This window comes from Serinus canaria, chromosome 13 (genome assembly GCF_022539315.1).
Source record: "Serinus canaria isolate serCan28SL12 chromosome 13, serCan2020, whole genome shotgun sequence".
Taxonomy (NCBI): Eukaryota; Metazoa; Chordata; class Aves; order Passeriformes; family Fringillidae; genus Serinus; species Serinus canaria.
In genome coordinates this window covers 7,621,518-7,636,496 of record NC_066327.1, presented here as the reverse complement: position 1 = coordinate 7,636,496, position 14,979 = coordinate 7,621,518, and the positions used below count along the sequence as shown (strand labels likewise).

Below are 14,979 nucleotides of genomic sequence, written 5' to 3'. Positions count from 1 at the left end.
TGCAGTTCAGAACCCACCCAGGGAATGGAGCTCCAGCGAATGGCAGTGGGAAATGTTTGACTCTACAGAACTGAGGGGTTTGATTTTTCCTTTTTTTTTTCCATAGCTCTGGTTTATTGTTGCTACTTTCCAGTAAACTTAGTGCCCTTCACAGCAAGAATTTTTTCTTTTCCCTCCTAAGAGGAAGGAGATGCCATTTCTGACACGCTGCATTTGGGGACATTTTTAACTCTGTCCTTCGGAGAATCATCTTCATCATGAACAGTGAGAGCGGGAGAGGTGGGACATCAACCAGTCCTCCATCTCCCTGTGAGAGGAATTTTGCTGTTTGGCTGGGTGGATTTTTTAACACAAGCAAGAAACCTCAGACCAGCCTACTCCCAGGCTTCTGCAAGCTGGGTGATATCATGCAGGAATAAGGAGGTATGATTCATCACCCAGACAAAAGTCAGCCTGTGTAGCCTCTGTTGGTGAAGGCAAGCGCTTTCCCCTACTCAACAAAGAGTAGGGGAAAGCTCTGCTGGTATTGGCTGCAGCTGGACCTCTCCTCTGCAGGCACCTTTCTAGCAAAGCAAACCAAGTGTATTGTGTTTCAGGTTTGTGACACAGCATGTAGACTGTACTCATGCTGCTATATCCCAAAGTTGCAGGACAGCTCAGGAGCCTATTTAAAAGTCACAGCTGTGACCCTTGTCCCAGACCAAAGCCCAGCAAATGGGCACAGCAATGAGCCAGTCACACAAACCTTCCTGTGTCACGAGCAAAGAGCATTCACAGCAAATGGCACATAAATTAAACTTGCAGAAACCAGGCAGCGAGAAGGTGCTAAATGGAACTGGACTTTTTAAACAATGAATCCTTTGTTAGGTCCTTCTTTTTCAAGTGGGAAATTCTGGTCCAGCCCTTTCCAGGAAGAAATGGAAATATTACAGATATTTGGAGATTTTTTTCTCAGCTTCTGGGGACATGCTTTGCAGCTCTGCTGACCACCCACCCCACCTGCAACCCACCACTCTGTGCCTGCAAACCATCCCATTTAACACTCACTGGCAGCATGGGCATCTCCATGGTGCTCCAACAGTCACTGATCCAGCTGTACCACCAGGAAACTGAGATCCTCTGCAGGGCCAGGTGCTGCTCCAGAGACCCCTGCAAGGACACAGTAATGTTGGGGTACAATGGCTATGCAGATGCTCTGAGGGCTGAGCACCTCTGCTGTGGGGACAGACTGAGACACCTGGGAACATTCAGCCTGGAGAAGAAAGGCTCTGGGGACAAATGAGATCCTCTTCCAGTGCCTAAAGGGGCTCCAGGAGAGCTGGAGAGGGACTTGGAGCATGGAGAAACAGAACAAGGAGAATGGCTTCAAACTGACAGAGGGCGGGGGTGGATTGGATATGAGGAAGAAATTCTTCCCTGTGAGGGTGGTGAGGCCCTGGCACAGGTTGCCCAGAACAGCTGCGGCTGCCCCATCCCTGGAAGTGTTCAAGGCCAGGTTGGACAGGGCTTGGAGCAACCTGGGACAGAGGAAGGTGTCCCTGCTCACAGCAGGGGGTTGGAATGCAATGACATTTCAGGTCCATTCCAAACAAAATCACTCTATGATTCTGTCATTATTTTCCTGGAAGTGATGACTGTGAAAGATTCACAAACTGCTTTAAACCAAATCTGATTATTTCCTTGAACTTTTTCTCATTCGGGAGACTTATTGTAATGAATAAAACAGCCACAACCAAACGTTTACTGACCTATTGCATCATTTTCCTTCCACTGCACAGGATGGAACTGCAATGAGGGGGTCTTTGACCAAAACCACACCAAATTTTACTTTTGCATACTGGTACTTTACTACCAGTACAGTACTACAACTTTACCACTGCGAGTAATCGCTCCGAACCCCACTTATAAAAGGATCCAGAGGGAAATCTGTGCAGAAGTTCCCTAAGGCCAGCCGGGCTGGGTCCATCCCTCCTCCCCGGCACGCCTTGAGGGCGGGGTGTGCCGGGAGGCGGGATCGCTCCGTGCCGGCGCTCGGGAGCCGCGGCCGGCGCTCGGAGTTGCAGCAGTCCGCGGGCAGGGAGTGCCGCTGCCGCTATGGCCCACTCGGTGGTCCTGCGTGGCCCTTCGCCCTGGGGCTTTCGTTTGGTGGGCGGTAAAGATTTCAGCGCCCCGCTGACCATCTCCAGGGTGAGCTCGGAGGGGGAGCGGAGCGGCCGCAGGTGATGGGTGGCGGGCGGGTGGTACCCGGAGGCGGGCGGGCTCTGCCCGGGCCCGGCGGGTGGCAGCGCTTGGGCTCTTTTCAACTCCAAATTATTCTATATGCACTCAAATAAGTGCTCCCCTCTGAGCTTTGCGCTGTTTCAGCTGCTTTCCCAAGTGTTACAGCATTCTCCATGCTTTAGTTTTTTGGATGTTAATTCATAAGGATCTGCTTTCAAAGTTTTTAGTGTTCGCAGGGTTTGGATTCGTGCCCTGGACTGAGTTCACAGGCTGTTGGGGTTTTAAAAGAAGGCATGAGTTAAGTCAGCAAGAAGTTTCTCCATGCAGGCTGCAGTGTTCTGGGGTCTATGTGGGCTGGTAGTAATTACTGTGTAAGTGTACTCACACTTGTATTTGACCTCACAGATATGTATTCTGGAAAATTCTTTGCTAAGACGCCCCAGATAGATTGAAATAGGCTTTGTGTGTAGATACGTGTGCAAACAAACCATCCCCCGTGCAGGAAGGCGCGGTGGTGTGATGGCTGTGTGATGGATGAGGTGCTGCGTGTGAGCTGGGCACGCTCCTTGGGGCACTGATGTGTCCGTGGCCGTGCGGGAAAGGGCTGGGTGCTCTGAGCTGCTCTGCCTTCCCGGCGTGTCGGGCTCTGCAGCACTGCCCGACTCCCCTGGGCAGCTGCCGCTGAATTTCTGGAACAAGCACTGAGTGCATTTGAAAGGAGCTGTAACTTAAAAATACTGTTGTACTGCGCACAAGCTGTTTGCTGTCTTTTCATTTATCTGCCAAAGCTGTGACAGAAAAGAAAAAACATGTATCCTAAGTTTCAGAGAGATAATTATGGAAGAGAGCGTGTTTTAAAGAGGTTTGGTTTGTCTTTGAGTTCTAACATGTCTATTGCATGGCTTTGTTTCTGTTTTTACTTTGTCCCTTTTTTTACTTTGTTTCTGTTTTTACTTTGTCTTGTCCCTTTCCAAGTGCTCCAGTGAGGGCTGTTTTGGAGGGGTAGCAGGAGGAGCTGGATGGAGGAGAGGGAAGGTGGGGTGGTGCAGGTGGGGCTGGCTGTGCAGCACGGGGTGGGGGGGGCAGCTGTTCACAGAACTGGGGAGCTGTGCTGTGAGAGGGGCACTCGGCTTTTGGGGGTCAGCCTGAACCTCCTGGACATGGAGAGTTCTGTTTCTCCCCTGGTAACATAAGATCTATCAAAAATCACTTCCCAGCAACTGTAGAAATGTTCTTGTTGTGGAAGTAAACATCTGAACTTAGTGGATGGAGCCAGTTTTCCTGTTACTTAAAAAAAAAAAAACAACTGGTTTAATATTAAAGAAGAAAAACCTAAGACTGCTTCTGCCTAGATAGGTGGCTTGCCAAATTTGTTGTTTGATTCAACAAACCTGGGAAGTGTGAGGAGGATGATTCTCCTCAGGCCAGTCTTGCTGTGGATCACCAGCAGTTGTAATGCAAGAAGCAGATGTAGGGTGTTATTCCATTTGGCAGCCTTTTAAATTGGATCCTTTTTAAATTCTGTTCCCACTGAGGAGTGGGCTGGTGCTCTGATGTGCTGTATTCTAACAGCTGCTCCTGGAGGGTGGGAAACAAATCACTAGGATGTAAATAGAGATGCAGGGTGCTCTGCTTGGGCTCTAGTCTCTAAATTCAAGAAAAGAGCTCAATTGCTTTGCAAATACCTGAAAATGTTAAAGCTGGGAAAGAATTATCTTCTGCTGCAGCTCCTGGCCATGGGCATGCAGGAAGGGGCTGTTGGAGGGGAGCCTGGGCTTTGCTTGGTGGTGGGTCTGTGCAACCCTGCTACTGTGCAGAGGCCTGATCATGGCTGTTGTGGTGCCATGTTCCCTTTTATTCTGTAATTGTCCAGGAAATCTGTTCTTTCTGGCTTTAAATCTTGGCAAGTGGGCTGGGGGCTTCCCATCTCCATCCCCTTTACCCAGCCTGGCTCATGGCAGGAGAGCAAATTGCTAATTGTGAAGGCTTTTGGCTGACTTCTGCTTCCCTTCAAAGTGCCTTTCTTCTTTAATTTCAGTTTTATTTGTTTTATACTAAAATGCCATTAAATTACAAACATCTTTGGAAAGGCAGCAATCCTGCTGGGAGGCAGGACCACACTCTCAGATTCCCACATCCAGCTGTGGGCCCAAGATGCCAACATGTGCTGGGTGTGCTGGGCTGCCTGAGGGGTGTGGGACTTCTGTGTCCCACTGCTTGGCCCAAAGGGGGCTGAGGATCAACCTGGCACAAGGTGTTTGGGCTGTACAGCTCTGCAAGCATCCAACCTAGACTGGTTATGTTGGGAAATCAGGTTGCACTTTGGGATTTGGGGCATCCAAGGCCACCCACATTCAGCTCTGGGTGCTGGAGGCTGGAAATAATGTAAGGAACTGCCAGGGTGAGCTGAGGAAGAGGCACAGTGGTGTTGGGCAGGAGACAAAGCTGAAGGTGGTCCACAAAAGTGTCTTGTGATAATATTCTCCAGAGATAAATGACAATATATGGATTTGCTAGCATGGAACATGACAGTGACCCTGTCCTGCTTTGGGATGGACCTTGCCTTGCTCACAAGGGTTTACTTTGGCCTTTAGCCCCTGTGAGGTGGCTGTGTCTGTGCAGGTGCTGATGGTAATCAGTCTGTCCCTTGCAGCTGTCTCTAATAGGCTCAGGACATTAAGCAATGATCTTTTTTTCTTGAAAACAGGTCACTTCTCTCTGTGATTTGACAAGTCTTAAGTGACAAGGGGTAAGGATCTGATTGCTCTGCTGAGCAGCTGATGCTGAACTCTGCCCTGGAGAGGCCAGGGCTCCAGGTGGGGTGTTGTGTTCTTTGGTATTAAAGATAAATGCAAATCCAGAAGGGCATGCTTAGGGCATCTCTCTCATAGAGTCACATGAAAAGTTAGGTGTGCTATACTCTTTTATCCTGTTTCTTCTTGTATATTCAGGAGGATCCATATTAGCAGGCTGGAGTTTGCTGGGCTGGTTTGGGGGCATGCAGCCCTGGAGGGTGATACTGGTGTGTTGTCAGCACAGGGCTCAGTTTGTTTTATGCCCACTGTTACAGTGAGCTAACTGTAGGTGTAGGACATCACATCATTAATGGTTACTCCTCCTAATGATATTTATGGGGGTAGGAAGTTATCCAAAAGATCTGTGTCAAGTTGACCTTAATGACTTTAGAGAAGGTGGTTTTAGGATTTAATTAAATTTCTGGTAGCTGCTTTTCCTTGGTTGAGCAGGCTAATATTGGGTGCTGTGTTTCCCTTCTGTGGGAGAGGGGGTTCCCTGTGGCTTTTACTCCAGTGACAACATTCCTTTTGACCAGCAGCCATGGCTCAGGAACAGGAATGGAATAATTCACTTGGCTGTTCTCAGTGTTGTGCTTGTAACCACATCAGTGAGTGCTGTGGTTCTGTGTGGGATCACAGTTGATCTACCCCTTGCCTGGGATTAAAAGATAATCAGTCATTAGCGTAACTGGAGGAGCTGAACGCATTTAATCATTTGAACTTGCTTGTCCTGCTCCTGGAGCAGCTGATGTCATCATCTGCCCAGTTCTGCCAGTGTTAATCCATGCACATGCTGTTTTTGAAATCGTAGCTAAATTACTTAGCTAAACAGATAATTGACAAATAGACCAATTCCAGTATTTTTTGAATGAGATTTTAATACAATTTTTCCTTTATCTGCTGGCTTCAACATTAGTTTGCCCGCTGGTCTCTAGAGGAGTCGCAAAAATGCAAGTTTCAGCTTTGGCTTGGAACTGTAATACAAGAAGGATGAGAAATAATTGGTCTGCAATCCATTATCCAGGTATTGTTTGAGTTAAGGCTGACTTTTAAACTTAAGCAGCTTTCACATTTGAGCAGAGACGTGTCCTGTTAAAGGTTAGGATACTCGAGAAAGAATTCTGCTGAGGAAGGAATTCCAGTAAAAGTGATTTTGTTGACTCTGTCAGGTCAGCCAGCAAATGCCCAAGTCTGTGCTGTGATCCTGTGTGAATGCAGAGAGAACCCACTCCATGGTATAAAACCTGGCGAGGCCTGGGAGGTTTGTTCTTTTGTGGGTGGGATGGCTGAGCAGAAGGGGCTCCCCAGAGCTAGGGCTGGCACTAACAGGTTTGGTTACCCCAGGAACTCCACATGTGTTGGTGTAGAAGGCAAGGATCAGAGACAGCAGCAAAAGGAACAGGAATTTTCTCTGTTTGAGACAAGTTAGGAGGATTTCAATTTCCATAAGGTGGGTTTTTTATTTCTTATAGTTCTTATGTATTTGATGGTTAATTAGATGAAAATGATGCACTCAGTTCAGAGCTCCCAGATGGACTGAAGAAGCCTCTCTGTGTTGCTGAATCCCAAAGTTACAGCCCAACATGATTTCGGCTGGCTTTTGTTGGGTTTGCTGCCTGTGTAGAGCTGAGTGATGAAAGTCGTCCCTCACTTGGTTGCATAGTAAAGTTGTTACAGTATTTCAAGTGGGATGATTATTTCAAGTGGAAGGAAATACTTTTGCTAGTTAGTTTTTGTTTTTCTCATCATTCCTATAAACTCAGGGCTGAGAGGTCTGGGTGTTTAAGTGTGAAGCTGTGCTGGTACAGAACACTTAATCTGAGCTACAGATAAGAACTAACAGAAATATGTCACAAATATATTTGCTGCTAAAGTGCTTCTATTGCTGAGCCTTTGTTTAATAACTGAAAGAGAAGAATAAATGCTTTTGCTGGTTCAGGAGACAGTAGTGGTGGAGCATACTGGAATGAAAACCTAATACTAATTACCGTAATTAAGCACCCTGATAATCCCGAGTGGGAAAGCAGGTGGAAGGAATGATTCATGTAGATCCATGCAGGCAAGGTCTGACCTTGGGAAAAGTTAACAAAATAAACCCAGCACACCCGTGAGAACACCAGGCCTCTGCCAGGCTGGACAAAGCAGCAGAGGTTCAGTGTCCATGGGTATTTGGGATTTGTGGGTTTGGGGTTTTTCTTCCTTCCCCCTTCTTTTTGTTTCAAATTGTGGTGATGTCAGTTTTCCTTGAAGATTGAAAGATTGCCTGTTGGGACAGGTATTCAAAATTATTTTGTAGAAGTGTGCACTTAAATCCTACTTCATTAAGTGGGTTAAAGAGCATAGTTAGATAACAGGCTAACTAGAGCAGCCCTGTTGTTGTATGTAAGAAACAGGGAGAATTATGTGCAATTATTCTTTTTTTCCTAAACTTTTTTTGCTGTGTTACACAACAGATGGTTATAATCCTGGTCCTCCTGAAATTGGGTAAGTCCTTTAATTTTAATACAAGTACATCATTATGAATTGTGTGGATTAATGCAGACCAATGCAATTTAATTTCATTTTTGATAGCTTGGAGATAAAATACATGTCACAGGAAATCCTAGAAGGAACAATATAGTATTTCTAACTGAATTTGTTTTCTGATTTCTGAGCTCTCAAAATGCCTTGACTTGTGGTTCTCAGATACCCAAATGCTTAGTAAAAACATTTTTATTTTTTAAGTCATCTGTAACCACAGGTTCTAAAGTGTGAAAGAAAACAGTAGCTCTCTCAACATCTAGCAATGTTGATAGAAAAGTTTAAAACAAACAAGTTCACAGAAAAATACTCTGCTTGATTTGTTATCAGTGCCAGATGTGTGCCAGAGCAAACCCCGTATCTCACTGAGCTTGTTCGTGTAGTGGGTTTGTACACAGCCCCTGACACCCCACTTGCCCCAGGCCCTGGTAGATAAGCTTGTGTTTGGTTTCTACTTCAGAATTTACACAAAAACTTCAAGCAAACACAGGTTTCACTATGTTACTTGAGCAACAGCAAAGATGTCAAGCCACAGTGTGGCTTTTGAGGAACTTTTACAGCCAGGAGAAGCCCGAAACAAACCTTGCTTTCTCTCCACAGAGAACACAGCTGTATTTTAAAAAAGTAAAAAGTGCTGCTCAAGAGGATTTCAGCCAGTGAGTTTTCCAAACACCATAAAGATGCCTCACAGCCACACTCAATCCTTCTTGACAACCAGAGCAGCTTGCATTCACACCCATTAAGCCTTAAGTAGTTTTACATATTGTGTGGATTGATAGCAGATTATGTGGCAATGACATTTTACAGCCCAAGCTTCAGAAAACAAAATATACCAGAATAAAGAAGATTATTTGAAGCCATTATTCTTAATTATTAGAAATGGGCAGTGCACAGCTTAAAGAGAAGCTGTTTTGAGCAGTTGACTCCAGGACTGGTTGAGAGCAGCAGAGGAGATTGTCAGAGGGGAGGTTTGCAGGATGCTGACCCTGCTCTGAATGCTGTTGTTTACCATAAGCAACAAAACACTTCAGAAACCTTTAGCAAGTGTAAAGGTTCTGGTCCAAAAGACCAAACCCTACAAAATACTTGACATTCACCATTAAAGCAGCTGTGTAACAAAGGCACAAATCCCTGCACTCTGTGATTAACACCTGAGTGTGCTGCAAGAATGAAACTCTGGGTATGCTCACCAACTGGATTAAACTTTTTATGTTGAAGAACTTTTTCTCTTTGGAGATCACTCTGTGTACATTTTCATTTTGGTGGGAGGGAAAGTGTCAGCCTGCCTTCCTGGCCAAGAGGCAGATGGTTTGGAAGGCAAACTCTAAGCAGTTCCTCTGTGTCTTCTGCACAGTGCTTAAAGCTTGCTCCTGAGTAGGGCTTGAGAGGCCCTGCTGCTTCTTGAGGGGTGTCTGAGGGGGAAAACTTCACTGGAGAGCTGCCTCCTAAACCCCTGAAGGAGATGAAGCAATTCTGGCCATAAACACTTTTTGTGATGCTGCTCAGTCTGGTTTGTGCAGTGGTGCTCCAAGCACACCCACACCAAGGGCTCAGTGGTGTCCCCAGGGCAGCTGTCCCTCCCTGACCTTGCTCCCTAACAAGACAAAGTAGACTCAGAGCAGATTTAAGTGTAGTAGCAGCTGTATTGCCAAATGGGGCTGTTCTGTGCAGAATCTTTAACTTGTCTTTGGAGGAGGGAGTAAGGGTCTCCAGGTGGCTGTGACTGTGGGGAGTGCTGCCAGAGCTGTGTGCCCTTGGTCTGAGCAAGAGAGCTGTGGACAAGATACACCAGGTGATCCTTGTGGATCAATCCATGTTCTGAGGTCTGCACATGGGTTAGTGGCTGGTGCTCTAAAAGACATGTCCAGTTTCACTGATTCTCAGCCTCTTCTTTGTACAGAGACCTCATGCTTTGGGCTGGGTTAGGATCTGCTCTATGAAACTGTTTCTAAATTTGGATTTGGATCCATTAGTACTTGGATTCAAAAGGATTTTTGACTATCTTGCCTTTTATAATACTTGTACTCTGATTCTTTCCCTTCTATTGTTTTAAGCTTGTTTTCTTCAGTAGTTAAATGAATTCAGATTCCATGAACAGTGTTCTTCATGTACTGGGCTGTGAGCTTATCTAAATAATGTCTTGCTATATCAGACTTTATATAAGCAACTAGAAAAATGCAAATCAATTGGCAAGGAATTCAAGGCAGGATGCTTTGAAAAGCTGAAGAGAATCCCTGGAAAGAATGTTTAAAGGGTTTAAGGAATTTATTTTCATTAGTTAATTATTTGAGTCTTGGTTCATCTTGTTTTAAAAGATGTAGCTATGTAAGATCATTCCCTACCCCATAGCGTGGAACAGGCAGGCTTTGTTTAAAAGCTGAGAATTTTGTCACACTATCTTGAAAGTCTCTCAAAGACTTTAATCAGGTCCTTTTGATCACAGTTGCAGAACAGAAAATTCCCCCAGCCTGGCCTACAACAAATTACCACTGATTTAAGAGAAGAGTGGTGTGGTCTGTGTAGGCTTGTTAGGGATTGCACCTTTTAACCCATTAAATCCTGGCTTTGTTCACTGATGGGAGGCATTAGAGTCGCACTTTTAATGAAAAGTGAAGGTGTGGCAGAGATAAAGCTGCCTTCATTATGTAGGTGGGACTGGCCTGAATAGGCGCCTTTTGTTGATTTGGATAAAAAAAAAATTCTGTGAGAATAAAGACTAACCTAATCTTCCCCATGGCTGTGCTGAGGCCTTGCAGGCAGTGAGGAGCTGCATCCCTCATCCTGACACCGGTGACCTTAGATGCAGGTTTCTGGGGAAAAGAGTAGAAATAAAAAGGGATTAAATTAATATTACAAATTAACCTTTTACTAAACTATTGATTGTTTCAGTTTGTGGTGTTTGCCCAGTTCTAAAGTTGGCTTGAGCAAAGCTGTTTCTGAGTAGAGCATTCCCTGTGAGGGCAGGAGTGCAGGCATGGGGATTTCACCCTGGTTTGAATGCTCTCCCAGCCCTGGCTCCCTTCTGTGGCCAAGCTCCAGGGCAGATGGTAGAACACTGTGTTTCAAGAGCAAACTTCCCTCGGTGCAAATAATCTTGCTTACTAAATTAGACTGCCCAGCTCCAACACCAACCAATTTAGGTTAAGCACAAGGCAGTTGCTCTGGTGTACTCTATTTTAATGGCCTGTCATTGTCAGATGCCAGCACTCAGTAAATCCTAGTGATGCTCCAGTGGCATGATAAGAGAGCTGCTGCTGGCTTTGGGACTATCCCAGTCTGTTTCATAGCATCAGAGTGTGCACTTGGCTGGGGAAGGGGGCTGCTGGAGGGTAATTGCCTTAGAGGAGAATGGAGAGGTGGATGATAATCCTGGAAAAAGCAGTGGAGAATATGATTGAAAAAACTTATTTTTAAAAATTGGTTGTGTTTATTGAGATAGAGTTCCCTGGTGGATGAGTTGGCAAAAGGCATGGTGTGGAGGTGATGCTTGCAGTGCTGTCACTGAACCTTCTGTGGTGACTGAAGAGACAGAGGGCAGTGAAAGAAGGGTTGTCCACTGGGAGCTCTCTTTTAAAATTTGTCTTTTTCTTACTGGAACAATAGAGGGGGTTGAGACAGACACCAGTATTGGACCTCTGGTATTTTTTTGAAGCACAATGCTATGTGGAGGACATGGAAAGATGTCACAAATGAGACACATCCTGAGGGGATTAGGAAGAATTAATATTTTTATTAGAAAAGGGGAGAAAGTATATTCTGGCTCCCTTGGGGAAAAAATCCCTGCAGGACACACCCTCCACAGGCATGCTGTGTGAGGAGGGGCTGCTCTCTGGGACCTGGAGAGCCTGAAGCTGCTTACCTGGGGCACATGCTCTGCAAACACCCCCTTGTGCTCTGCTCTACCATAGCACTGCTGGGCAAGTGGTTTGTTTCTTTTAGTCTTTTCAGTTTATAAGCTTTCTGAAGCATCTTCATTTTTTGAGAGAGAGAAGTGAGGAAGCAGCTGCTTGTTTATGTGGAGGGGTTAAACTCAGAGGGTTGTTCTTGATTTAATTTTGAGAGAGCAGTAAAACTGGCAGGCGTGCACACTGCATTCTCAGAGCAGCAGCCGTGCTGTGCGTGCACAGCAGAGAACACACCAGAGCTTCTATGGGCATAAAAGGAACTGTGAAAGCACCAGTGCCAGTGACCTCCCCAGCACATGAACTGCTTCTGCACATATTTTATGCTTAGTTCCTTCTTGCTGAAAATGTAGCAGTGCTTAGGTTTTGGGTAGCACTGGGATCTGCTTAACCATCTCTTGAAGAGCTGACCCCAGGCCTGCCATGGTCCCTGATGACAGGTAACTGCACTGGACCTGTTCCTCTGAGTTGCTTTGATTCACTCACAGAAAACTTGGGGGAATTGCCCTTAAGATGAAGTAAGAAAGACTTAGATTAGATATGAGGAAGAAATTATTTCTGTGGGCATGATGAGGCATTGGCACAGGTTGTCCAGAGAAGCTGTGGCTGCTCCATCCCTGGCAGTATTCAAGACCAGGTGGAATGAGGCTTGGAGCAACCTGGGATAGTGGAAGGTATCTCTGCCCATGGCAGGGTGTTGGAGCCAGACGATCTTTAGGGTCCCTTCCAACCCAAACCATTCTGTGATTCCATAAAACATTCAGCTCTTCTGGATTGCATCCCAGGCTGTGCCTCAGAACCTGCTGAGCACCAGGGATGGCACAAAGGCAGAGGCTGGAGCAGGAAGATACAGAGAGATGGTCCTCTCCCCTTTCTGCAGGACTGGCTTGTCTGTGTTGGGCAACTTCACCCCAAGTCTCCATTAGTTGGCTTTGGATTTATGTTGTTGGGAAAATACTTTTGCATGCAAGACGGCAATAACCAGGTGTGAGTTAGCTGATGGCTGGGGGTTCACCTCAGTGTTTCATGAAGTCTTTGGGAGCTCAGAGCTTCCACAGGAGGCAGGAGTCTTGTCTGATTGAAAAATAAAAAACCTTTAAGGCAATTGTAGTATAAATACTTATGTTTCTTTAAAGTCGTGGTGTTTGCTGTGGTTTTGGCTCTTGGTGCTGTACCCTGGACTGCTCTGAAGGTATATTGAGGTTGCTGTCACCTCATGGCACAAGCAGGGGTCTTTGGGAGCTCTGTGGCCTCACAGGGAGCAGGACCACACTGAGCTGCTGATGGCATGGGGGCTTAGACCGCCCCATTGACCCACAGAATTCCCCACCTGAAACACCAACACTTGGTGTGGCCCTGCTGCCCTGGGGCTTAGCAGGGTGTGAGGGCCTGGGCTGGCTCCTTGCTGGTGTGTGACTGCCCTGCCCAAGCTCTTCACTGCAGAAAAGAACACCAGCAGCCCAAATCCTGGCAGGCACCTAGCCCAAGCAAGATGAGGTGTGGCACACGCAGGGTGCAGCAGGTGCCCTGGCACATAACCCACATTAGGCACTGGTGCATGAGCTGGGACTTGGCTTTAGGGCACTCTCTGCTGCCTGTGGTGACTGGATAGCTCACACCACCCTGAGTTATGTATCCATTGGTCTGGGCTTGGTCTGTGCTCATTCAGTATTGATTTTTGAAGTGGTTTGGTTTTGGCACAGATGGAGAACTTCAAATAAAATCTTACCACTGTTTTTCTTAATCCTCTCCTGTTCTCAAGCATCAACTCCTTTGGAGGCCCCTTTGAAGAGCACAAGGCTGCAGTGACTTGGTGCAGGTTTTCTTTGCAGTGTTTTAACTTCATAATCTGATTACTCTGATTCTTGTATGTTTCCTTGACATCATACAAGCTCCATCCAACACCTCTGTGCACTGCCAGGCTCTAATGTCATGCAATCACAGAATGCCTGGGTGGGAAGAGATTAAGACCATCAAGTCCAGCTGTTAACGCAGCATTGCTGAGGTCACCACTAAGCCATGTCCAAAGCAGGTAGAACCCCTGCTCTAGGATTCAGGCACAGCACTGACCCATAACCAGACTTGTCAGGCTTTCTGTGGAGTGTTTGGTGTCAATGGCTCTGCACAGCTGTGGGTCAGGAGAACTTAGTCTACAGTAGTTTAAATATTATTCACTAAAATACAAACTTTGGGCCTGACAGACATTACAGTAATGATTCCCAAGCTGTTGAGACACCGATGCTGTATCTCAGATGAATTCTTGGAATGCAGCTCCATTTCAAGCCCTCGGTCATCTCCACAGCTAGTATAAAATGCTAATATGAAAATACTGCCAAAATAATTTGAAATAAAGCAGAAGCTTAAATTAGGAAACAGCTAAAAGTCCCATTTGTGAACAGCTTATTCTTCAAGGAAGCTACAACATGGTTAAGATCAGTTCAGGGGGAAAAAATCCATCAGACATCTAGACAGCACTGAATAGACAAGAACAAAATACAGCTGTCCTGAGTCAAGCTGGAGGGTCTGTTAGTCTAAAAGCCTGCTGGCAGCCAGGGCTGAGGGATGAACACTGAGGGAAGCAGATAACAGCAGGCAAGAGCATGGAGGTGCTTCCTTGGAATTGCTGGTTGAGCTTTAGGTTGACTTTCTGATGAGTCTGGCAGCTACTGTGGCTGTAAAAGGAGCCAAATGCCCTGTGAATTGATACAGGGGTCAAAAATCCCCTAACAATGCCAGGGGAAAAGTAATCCTGTCCTGGCTTGAAATGTCCTGTGTCAGAGCTAATGTGTGTGGAGCTGAAAGCCATCTCCTGTTGTTTGCTCTGAGCTGAGTCACAGGGCAGCCCCTGAGCAGTTGGTCCGGGCGGGTTTGTTGGAGCCAAGCAGCCCAGCTGAAACTATTGAAGAGCAAATGGCAAATACTGATTTATTCTGACAATACAACAAAAGCTGAAACTTGGGCTGCCAGTTCTACTTAACTGTCAGAAGTGGTTTGGAGCCTCTCAAACACCTTCAGGTTCATGTTTCAGCAGTGCCAGGAGCTGTGGTCCTGCAGGGAGCTGTGCAGCAGGCCTGTGTTACACAGGGGCTGTCTGCTTCTCACCAGGGATAGCTCTAGTGCAATCCACAGGGGCTGTTATGGTATGACTAAATCCTCTTCTTATTCCCTACAAAAATAGAACAAATTGTCCCTGGAAGTGTTGAAGGTCAGGTTGGATGGGGCTTGGAGCAACCTGGGTGGAATGTGCTACTGTGTTGGAACAAGATGATCTTTAATCCTACAGACCATTGTAGGATTGTATGAAAGCTGGGATGTGCATGTGCATGCCCCCTTTCTAAAAAAACCACCTGCTTAATGATGGCCTGTGGTTGGGGGGCTTCTGGGCACTGGGGAACTACCCCACTGGGTCTTACTGCCTGAAAAACTGCACCTGGTCTGCCTGGTTGCTGTCATGCACTGCTGTAAGCCAAGGGGAGGTGATGGGTACAGCAGTGCTCCTGCTGTCTGGATTTCTCAATGAGCATGGGGCAGAGACCCACCAC

General features: G+C 46.3%; 1 protein-coding gene across 1 annotated transcript in view; it reads left to right on the top strand.

The window, feature by feature from the left end:
• The first annotated feature begins 2,004 nt into the window (after positions 1–2,004).
• Positions 2,005–14,979, top strand: part of PDLIM4 (PDZ and LIM domain 4) — a 45,297-nt gene continuing 32,322 nt past the window's right edge. The window contains exon 1 of the mRNA XM_009091356.4: positions 2,005–2,187. Within this exon, the coding sequence (XP_009089604.1) occupies positions 2,095–2,187 (93 nt within the window). The 5' untranslated portion in view covers positions 2,005–2,094. The remainder of the gene's footprint in view (positions 2,188–14,979) is intronic.